We start from the raw sequence: 10,945 nt of genomic DNA on the forward strand, positions 1-10,945 counted from the left end.
TTGTTTTATATATATATATATATTTTTTTGTGTGTGTGTCTTTTTCCGTGTCCGGCAACAGATCGCAACCCTCGGTGTCGCCCCCGCGCCTTGCTCAGCCAGTGAGCGGGAACCGGTCTGTATGTGGGATCCGAACCCTCGGGCGGGAGCGCCGCCGCGCTTCCCAAGCGGCGCACTATCCAGTGCGCCACCGGGCCAGCCCTTAAGAAAAGTTTTTTATTAATTTGGGGGATTCATTTATCAATTTGATCCCTGCTTCCTGAGTAAATGATAAATAAAGAATTGAAAAGAAGAAAATTTGATTTGTAATGCCCAAAATCAGCTATCAGAGAGCAAGCCATAGCAATAACACTAGGTGAAGCCAATAACCTAAAGTGCCAGCTGACCAAGTTCCAGGATAAGGAAAAAACCTCTTATTTATGGTGCTTTTGGTCCTGTTGATGATTGCTTTTTCAAATAATTGTTATCATCAGCTAGCTGAAGGCTGATTGTTAAGGTGGGAAAAGAAGAGAGCTGTATATACAGTAATTAGGAGGAGCACAACCACTGGCGGGATTGTTTACCCTGAATGTTTTAAATAAGTAATTGGCAGATAAGAAAAATTGAAAAGAAAAGAGAGAGAGAAACAAACGGTGTGGATCTTTAGCAGATTAAAAGTGTTAGTGATGGTATGAGATATATGTGACTCAAATCCTACACCTAAAAGACCCACCTGCTATTTTATGACCAGATTGAGTGCTCCTTAAATTTGAATACTATTAAAGAAGTGACTGCCCTAAAACCTTTGTGTCGCTTGTCACTAGGAGTTGTCTTGCCTTCTCTTGAACATAGCTGTTTTTAGAGGATTCAGTGCCTTTAATTGTGTTTCTGTTTTGTTTCTCTTGTGTTTATGTGTGTGCCAACGTATTATTCTCATTCTGAGATGGAGGAATGGCATAGGAAAGTGTCAAGTGATCTCACCAACAAATAAGATCGCTCGCAAGACCTCTTCTTTGAAACTCTTCCTTGTACTAAGCACGATGTTGTTTCTTTGATCTTCTTGGCTTCAAAACAAATTAGACTAAGGCCCAAGTTTCATATGCAGATGTTTCTGGTTGCAAGCTTGAATCTATAGACTTACAAGATTCTAAAACTGAAAAGTGAAGCATACTAACATATTTATGGCTCTTTCCTTAGGTTATAATCACCAACAGATGAGTGAAGGACATAGGCAGAAATCTGAATTTTACAACCGCACAGCATCTGAATCAAATGTCTACTTGAACAGTTTCCATTATCCAGATCACAGCTACAAGGACCAGGCTTTTGATACTTTGAGCCTAGACAGCTCCGATAGCATGGAGACCAGCATCTCTGCTTGTTCACCCGACAATATCTCCAGGTAAGATTACTTACAGACAAGGTTTCTGGTTTGGAAAAGTCCCTGCTGGTTTCAAAAAGCAAAGTCATCGATTTGGGATATTGTACATGTACAGGCCCAAATATTTGAGACATAAAGAGTGTACAGTGCAGAAGAAGATTGGGTATCATGGTAAACTATGAAAGTAGTTTCTTTGTATCTTGTGTGACTTAGCCAGTCAGACATCATATAGTCTATTTTCTCCCTTTACCCACTTTCTTTCCGCTTGAGTCCACATGTATACTATGCTGCAAAACTGATTTGCCTCTGTTGGTTGACTCCAGGCTTCATTTGCACTGCTTTTAATTAAATAAAGGAATAATTTCCAACAACAGAGTCAGAACTTTGAACTTATGAAGTCAGAACTTCTTACCCATATGTTTTGTTAAAAGGAAAGCTTTAGTTATACTGTACCTTAAAATTTTTGTAAGGATTTAACCACTCACATCTGTATTTATACTTTGAGGCAACCAAAAGTGATCTTATGGAATTTTCTTATCTATAATATAAATCTGGTCATGGTACTCCTCTTCTAAAGCTCTGATGACCCCTGCTACCTACTGAACAAAGTCATACCCAGAACGTAGCACTCTAGATCCAGCCCACTTCCTGTTCATTCTCTCTCCTGATGCACCTCACAAAGCTTCTTATAAATTGCAAGGGTGACAAACTCTCAGATCTCTGTGCCTTTGACCATATTATTTCTTAACATTTTCGCAATGTATGAACACAAAGCCAGGGCTTAGTATCAGTGAAGGTTGTATTCAGAATACTATTCTTTAAGCCAATTCAATAATTTTAGCAGAGTGGAGGTTCTATGCAGAATTGACTCTCAATTACTGTTTTCTAAGACTTGAGACCTATTTTCTGAGCATTATGTTTGTTTATAGTATAAATAATGATGCTGAAAAAGCAAAAACATTGACTCATATAACTTTTCTGGTAGTTGGGAAAATGTTGTCTCAACAAAAAGTGAAGGGCAAATGTACCCACAAGGCTGAGTAATTCTGTAATTCTGCAAATGGCTTTTTATGACATAATAAACCACAAGACCAAGGTTACGTCACTAGAATTTCAGCATGGAATTACCTCTTTAATAGACTTATAATTTGGTGGTATTTTAATACATCATTTAAAAAAATGTTAAGAAGAACAAATTTTTTAGTCCTTTATTCTTCTTTATAACAATCTTCAGGAAGTTTGTCATTGAATTAAGGATGCTTTGTCATATTACATATTCCAAGCACTAGTTTTTAATTGCCAACTTTCCTGATGTTTATCACATTATCTTTCATCATAATAATGGGTAAAAGCTTACCTTAGAGTAACATGAATTTTTTTAAGGTGGCACAAGATGAGAAATACCTGGTTTTCTCTCTCTCTCTTTTACACATGACCTCTTACAAGCATCTCCTACTTTGGCTTCAATTTTTTGACATTCAAAGGATCTGATAACACAGTGAAATAAATACTGTTAGCAATTTCAGACCATGGAGACTGGTTCCCTGAGATTGCTAGCCATAACAGGGTCAATGCTATGTGAAGCAACTATGGAAAATTATCTTGGCCACACACAACTACTTGCCGGGAATTATCATTCTGCAATAATGATGTCGTAGAAAGAATTAAGCAACAAATATCTCACCACACACACACACACACACACACACACACACACACACACGCATAACCGTGAGGTGATGGGTATGTTAATTAGCTTGATTGTGGTAATCATTTCACAATGTATGCGTATACCAAAACATCATGTTGCATACTGTAAATATATACATTTTTTATTTGTTAATTATATGTGTATTAAATAAAGCTGGGGGAAAAAGACAAGTAAGCAAAGAAAATGGTAACCAGTGAAATCTGAATAAACATGGTATAAAAAAGGGACAAAAGGAGGTTAGTTTGTTATTGATGAGTTTGTTTTATTTAATTGGTGAGTTTTTAAGACCTGAGACTTAGTGAAATTCAATTATTTCCAAATTAATTGGAGACATAAGACGAATCTGATGTGACAGACACTACAGAATATAAATATAATTTTGTGCTATCATATGACCTACATGCTTGTCTTTGGCTTTCTCAGTTGGGCCAATGAAGTTTGTCCATTTTCCATACATGCAGTCATGTATTCTCAATAAAGGGGAATAAGAATGTCTGTACAAAAATTAAAGTGTTTTTTTTTTTTTCTTGAATTCTTGCTAGTTGAAGAGAACAGAACTTACCCTTCAGTACCTCCCCCAACAGCTGATGGAAATGAGAAGAAATTACCGTATTCTTCTCTTTCTCAGGAGAAAACACCTGGGTAAAAATTGGCCCAAGGTAACCTGCAAAGTATTGCCTAATTGTTATGCTTCTGAAGATCCTGGATTCCCAAGATAGTTCCTCTCTTTGACAGATGTTTTGCAGTGGGGCTGGTAGTGCTCGTTTTATGATAAACCATATGCCCTGTGTTACTGTGGTGTTTTAGCTCTTCAGAAGAACTATTAGCCCTAGATTTGAACCATCTTAGGTTTGATTTGATCAAAAACTGACAATCTGGGGATACTATATTAATAATTATCTATAAATAAGAGGGCTCTGTTTATTCATTTTACATAAACTTTTATAAATTAATTTTTATATGAATGTGTCCAACAAACACCAATCTTTACTGTGTGCCAGGCTGTACGCTCTGGTGGATATAGGTACGGAAGCCTGTCTCTCCTCAAGAGAGTCTAGTAAAGGAGACACATACTAAAATGACTTTACAAGTGCACGCACGTAAGGAACAACATTGGTCCTCCATGGCTGGAACATCAGAGTAAATAAGTTTTGACCTGGGTCCCTCTTTTCCAGAATAGTCAAATAAAATGTTAGCAAGTGAAAAATAAATTTTTTGTTTTGTGTTAAACATTTCCAAGTTTTTCTCTCTTTTAGTTATCCTAAATGTTCTCACAGCTTTCACTCTGTTTCTTTGGGGTTTTTTGTTTGTTTGTTTTACTTCTTTATGTGATGTCTTTCCCAAAAGGCATTTCTTTTGAAGCCCTTGAATCTCTTTATGCAGTTTCCTCACTGAATTGGTGGGTGGGTATTATTTACAAAACGGGCCACCACCCATCCATTGAACCTATGGGAGTCATTTTTTCATTGGCACCATCATTTAGGAAATAAAATGTCCACATGTATAAAGTCACAACAAAAAGCAGCTGGTGATACATATTCCCCAATTGAATGAAGTGACTTCAAGCATTAGGTGTCATTTATATAGAACTTTGGTGATAGTCTTGTTGGTCTGACATCTCTGCATCATTGAACTAAAGGGAAGGCCTCCCACGGACCATCATTTTTACACTTCGGAGGAAGCGTTTTGAAGTCACACCTAGTAGGATTTGGTTTTGGTTTATTTATTTATGAGTAGAGCAGTTTACATTGGTGTTATTTTGCTTGTCTAAATATTATCTCCTAAACTGAGGTAAGTTGGTATCATCTATGATTTTCAGAGTTGAATTGATTTGCCTTTTCAGGTAAATAACATCCTTTAAATTGTTTATGCTTGGATTTTGTCATGCATCTCCCTTGACCCTGTGTGTGTGTGTGTGTCTGTTTAGAGAGACTTATCAATCTTAACCAAGACTCTTAAAAGGCTCTTATTTTTGATTCAGTGCCAGCACTTCAAATATTGCCAGAATAGAAGAAATGGAGAGACTTTTGAAGCAGGCTCATGCAGAGAAGACTCGGCTTCTTGAATCCAGGGTAAGCATAATGCCTTTATGCCGGAGGTCTGTGGTGTGGTGGTGCAAGGAGCCTGCACTTGACATGAGGAAACGCTCCTCCTTGCTGAGCCTTAATAAGCGGTGTGGTCGTGGAGCAGTCACTCAACCTTTCTCAGCTGCATTTCCTTATCTGAAAAGTAAAGGTTTTAGATGGTTTCTAAGCCCCTTTACTGCACTACAGTTTTCCGTAAATTGAAATATATATGGTGTTGACATAGACTGAAATGAATTCTTCAAATCATATTTTCCCTTTGACAGCCATTCATGTTCCTGCCAAGGAACTGGGAGAAATGTCATGTCCTTAAGCTTTCTTTCTTCCTAACCAGCTTGTGCTAACTGCACTACTGTAATATTTAAATTCCCATATTATTGTGTCTGTATTTCTAGCCAAAATCTGAACTTCCTTAGGAATCCCCCCAAATGCCCTTGCATCCTGCCCTACAGGGCACCTCCTTTCCTTTTCCGGCTTCCCCATATGTTTCCTCTGCAACCTTCAGGCAGGAAGCTGCAGAGCAACAACAGGAATGGGAAGGACTGATGACCTTAGGTTAGAAGACGGCAGTCTAAAAAAGGCGACATCTTATGACCAGTGTTGGGTGACAGTTTGTGAGGCTTTTTATTAAAAACTGGAGAGTTGTGGTCATTGACATGAAGACTGAATATAGTCACAAGCTGGATTTTCACTTAAGACCAATATTTATTTGTTTATTAAATTTAGTGGTTACATTTCTGCATATGATGATTTTGAAAGCTATGCCAGAGGTGATTACGGATTATTTTAGTCTGGGTTATATATTGTAAGAGACTAGACTACAAACAAAGAATTGCCTAGTGAGAATTTTCTTTTTGGTATTAGTTGGAATCCTCCAACTATAAAAGTATGTCTTGGGGCCGGCCCGGTGGCGCACTGCTACAGTGCACCGCTTGGGAAGCGCGGTGGCGCTCCCGCCGAGGGTTCGGATCCCACATACAGACCGGCCGCTCACTGGCTGAGCGAGGTGCGGGGGCAGCACCGAGGGTTGCGATCCCGTAGCCGGTCACGAAAAAAAAAAAGACAAAAAGGAAAAAAAAAAAAAAAAGTATCTCTTAAACTAATCATTGTTCTGCATAACAATGTTTAGGAACGAGAAATGGAAGCCAAAAAACGAGCTCTGGAAGAAGAAAAACGACGCCGAGAACTCCTGGAAAAACGATTGCAGGAAGAAACCAGCCAGAGGCAGAAGTTAATAGAGAAGGAAGTAAAAATAAGGGAGAAGCAGAGAGCACAGGTTGGTCGATCAATCCGAATGGACAGGAGAAGGTTGCCCCCTGGTGATCGTCCCGTAGAAGACAGCCATTGTGTGTTGGGATTGACATGTAATGGTTAAGAGTGAGTTAGTGTGCGAAAAATGTTAGTTTATTTCAAAACTCTGAAGGAACTACCAAACAAATGACATTTTATTTAGTCATGCACAGAACATTTTGTTGGAAGAGTCACGTTTTTTTCCTACCCATTCTTTGGAGTACATTTAAAAGGAGAATATTTTTTGAGCAGCTTTGAAAATTGCAAAACAAATATGAATGCAATACCCAAACTAAAACAAATAATTTGCTGCTGAAAACAAATACGAGTACACCACCCAAACTAAAACCTTTGGCCGAGGAAGGGAAGAGACTCTTTTAAGCCACCTTTTAGAAGCAAACATTTCAGAACAGGGTAATTTTACCAGCCTGGTGTCTTGGTGGTGGTGGTGGTGGTGATAGTAGTAGTGTTTTGTTTTGTTTTTTTCTAACCACCGTATTGTCACAGTGTCCCCTTTGCTACACTGGTCCACAAACCATGTGCACAAGATTATGGAACTCGAGCAAAATTTGGGAAAACCACCCATTTTGTTTAACTTCCTATGTTGGTCATTGTATAGTTTGAATCTCTGTTCTTACTACTATAGCTGCTTACATAATGCATGTTTTCTGAGGAACTAAAATAAAGTTCTGTTAGGTACCATGTAATTTAAAGCTCAAGTGAGTTTTGTCAAGGTTTATTAGACTCAAAGATAAAAGATATCCTTTCCCTTACTCTTTATAGTTACTGGCAGTTTGGTAGTTCAAGAGCTAGAGACTACCTATAAGATTTTGTGTGGGGGCTGGCTGGTTAGCTCAGTTGGTTACAGCATGGTGCTGATAACAACAAGGTCCAGGGTTCGATCCCTCTACCAGCCAGCCACACACACAAAAAAAGATTTTCTGTGCTTTGAGGTATCAGTAACCCTGTGGCGTCTGTCTGCAGTCAAATTACCACAGAACCAAAGGAAAAATAGAAAGTAAAACTTGTTTATTTTATTTTATTATACCCAACATCTGCCAAATTCTGATTTGCAGGGAAGGTCATGCATGCCTGTTTAGTATCTGAAGCCAAACCAAAAAGCACAATACTGTTTTAATCCTGATTATAACTTTTGCCTCTAAGCATATAATTAGGTCATTTTCCCCAGGGCAAAGGGAAGGGGTTTTTAAACAGAATAAAATAAAACACCATTTGAGAAATATTGCTTATGGTGTTATGTGCTTCCTAGGTTAGATGAACCCTTACTCCAGTCATTAGTAAAGAGAAGACATCTAAGTATATCCCTTCGGGGTCTGGTCCTGGACAGTTCAGCTTTGATTCCACATCTTTATTTTTGCTTCACTCTTCAGAACATGCATCTCTGCCCTCCATTTCTGTCAGAGTGTATAGAAGCTGACATGTACAGTCTGTGGGATCTTGGGAGTGTTGTACTTACTAAATAGTATTCAGTCAATCATGTCACTTCTGAGGTCACTTAAGGAGAACTATTGTTAAATTGTGGCAAGAACTCCAGGAAACGTTCAAGCGGAGGAGTCCTCATCTGCAAAGGGCAGCCCAGATAACTTCATGCTTTATTTCCCAGTGTTTGTTAAGTGCTAAATACCTCCTTAAAGCTAAGATAAATGACATTTTTCCATTTTCTCATCTGCCAGTCTCAAGGAATACAATCTATGGCACTATTGTAATCTATCAATGACACTCCCCAGCCCCTGTATTGTAGGATCTTTCTCAAAACACTATTCACTTTTTAGACTCCAAATGATAAGTGCTTTGTTTATTTTAAGCTCTCACGATCATGTGGGCATTTTAAAACTTAAGCTTCACACTTAATTTCCACTTCTAAACATCTGAAACAAAACAAAGCATTAGCTTTAGATGTACTGAGTTTTGCACTTTTCCAGGCTCGTCCTCTGACACGCTATCTGCCTGTCCGGAAGGAAGACTTTGATTTGCGGAGCCATGTAGAGACTGCTGGCCACAATGTCGACACCTGTTATCATGTATCAATCACAGAGAAGACCTGCCGAGGATTCCTCATCAAAATGGGTGGAAAAATTAAAACGTGGAAAAAACGTTGGTTTGTTTTTGATCGGAACAAGCGAACATTCTCTTATTATGCAGGTGGGTGATTAAAAAAAGCTTAAGTGATATATTCAAATCAGGAACCCTCCATTAAAGAGCAAGGGCAACTGAAATTTACTATAAGTAGGTAGGTTGGTAAGTAATAGAATTAATGGCAACATTGGCTTTGTATATTATTTTATATTCAGAATATATATCCATTGGTTAGAGCACCAGTGTTGATAACACCAAGCCAAGGTCAGGGGTTCAGATCCCCATACTGGCCAGCCACCAAAAAAAAAAAAGAACATATAGTTTATATGATATGAATTCTCTTTCTGGAAATAATATATACTATATGTTACTTTATAAAGTATGAATTAGTCTATTCTGGTTCTGAAATAAACTCAAGTGCCCAAAAAATAGTAAACAGCATTTGTTTTTTAGATAAATTTTTGTTTGATTGATTGATTGTCATATGTCCTATTTAAATCACACACAATTAAGCAGCCCTATCTCACAGTCATTCAACTACAGTTTATAAACTAGAATGGTCTTTTAAGCACAGAGTAAAGCTCATCTCTAAACTAGTGAATCAGTAAGTATACATTGACTGAAATTGTTTTGGATTCTTAAATGCTAGATTATGAAAAACACTCCCTACTGAACCTTATATGAATATAGGAATATTAGTGTAACTGGCATTCTTGTTAAGAAGGCTCTTATTTACTATTGGATCACATATGACCATTATTAGCCCTGCTCTCTTTTCAGTTTCAAAAGATAAGTGGGGGCCGGCCCGGTGGCGCACTCGGTAGAGTGCGGTGCTTGGGAGCGCGGCGGCGCTCCCACCGAGGGGTCGGATCCCATGTAGAGACCGGTCCGCTCACTGGTTGAGCGTGGTGCGGGCGCGACACTGAGGATTGCGATCCCGTTACCGGTCACGAAAAAGGACAAAAAAGAAAAAAAGAAAAAAAAGATGAGTGGTGTCATACCAGATGTTATGAAAAGACCCTGCTTTGGCATGGCTGCCAGTGTTTAGGCCTGTCATCAGGAATTGTTATTAGGTATATCAATGTAATAAATATAAATTAACACTCCAGTCATTTAATCTATTGACCAAGGCAGGTTTTATCTATGAGGATAGGTGTGAGAAACCAAGAAGCCTGTGGAAGAAAAGAAATACGGCCTTGGAGCTCTGGAATTGGGGTGGGACACAGGTAGGGCATTCAGCAAGGAGCCCTTTGGGTGGGGTTCCAGTTACTATAGAAGTGAGTGGCCTAAAGCAGATGGCCTGTCCCTCACAGTTCCCCTTCTTTGCCTCTCTAGGGCTTTCTGACTGTGGGTTTTATAAAAGTCCAGATCAGCTCTCTTCAGTTAGTACAATAAAAACGATACCTATTTAATAAGATATCCAATGTAGTGTCTGCAAAATGCATGAACAAGACTTTGCGTATGCTACTCTCTACAGACAACCTTACCCAGAATTTTCCAAAAATAAAATTTTAAAAGAACTTCAGACAGAACAGCTTCACTCTTCTGTGTGCCTTATTTCATTCTTTCGTCCATCAGCCATGATTCAGCTTCCCAGCCAACTTCTCCAAATCTACACTCCTTCTGACCTGTGTAATTGCGCTTTTCAAATTGAAACTTTGGTGACTGGTTTTAGATTTCTTTAAAATACCAAAATGGGCAGGCTGGTTGGTTAGCTCAGCTGGTTAGGGTGTGGTGCTGATAACACCAAGGTCCAAGCTTTGATCCCTGTACCAGCCAGCTACCAAACAAAAAAAAGGTTAAAATACCAAAACCTTTTTGGTATATGAAAGAATACCCAGAACCCTAATACAAAAAAACAGACAAAAATTATATTTCATTCAGCTTTTTAATATTCACATATGCTATAACTGACTAGTGAGACCTAGTTGGACAAATGCTGCCCATCTGGCTCTGTTTAGACATCACACACCAGCTTGGCCTGCCCCAGACCCTTGCGCCACCCTTCCCAACTCTAACAAGCACAGGAATAGATCAGTCCCCAGGCAGTCGTCCAAATCGCAGTTCAGGCTGGACTTCACCCTACAGGAGCCATGCCCCTTCAGCTTGTCAGTGACACATGAATGAGCTGCAAATAAATGTGAGTGCCAAAAGCAAAGTCCCAGGTCTCTGTGTGTTCCTGACCCTGGCCTCTGTCCTTGGCCTCCTGTGAATTAACTGGGAACTTTAGGAGAGTCTCTGAAGAAAACTGAGGCACAGAAAATGTGTCTGTAAATTGGTATGGATAATGTTATTGAGAGAGACAAAATTAATAGCATTATCTTATCAATTTACAGTAGCATTATTTTTTTTTTTTTTTTGTCTTTTTGTCTTTTTCCGTGTCCGGCAACGGATCGCAACCCT

The 10,945-nt window shown here is 38.9% G+C and overlaps 1 protein-coding gene across 4 annotated transcripts in view; it reads left to right on the forward strand.

The window, feature by feature from the left end:
- Nucleotides 1-10,945, forward strand: part of PHLDB2 (pleckstrin homology-like domain, family B, member 2) — a 59,360-nt gene that overhangs the window by 44,386 nt on the left and 4,029 nt on the right. For all 4 annotated transcript variants that reach the window (XM_008592112.1, XM_008592111.1, XM_008592113.1 and 1 more), the window contains 4 exons: nucleotides 1,177-1,381; nucleotides 5,053-5,143; nucleotides 6,285-6,431; nucleotides 8,389-8,608. In XM_008592112.1, the coding sequence (XP_008590334.1) occupies nucleotides 1,177-1,381; nucleotides 5,053-5,143; nucleotides 6,285-6,431; nucleotides 8,389-8,608 (663 nt within the window). The remainder of the gene's footprint in view (nucleotides 1-1,176; nucleotides 1,382-5,052; nucleotides 5,144-6,284; nucleotides 6,432-8,388; nucleotides 8,609-10,945) is intronic.

Source organism: Galeopterus variegatus, unplaced genomic scaffold (genome assembly GCF_000696425.1).
Source record: "Galeopterus variegatus unplaced genomic scaffold, G_variegatus-3.0.2 Scaffold7602, whole genome shotgun sequence".
In the NCBI taxonomy this organism is placed as follows: Eukaryota; Metazoa; Chordata; class Mammalia; order Dermoptera; family Cynocephalidae; genus Galeopterus; species Galeopterus variegatus.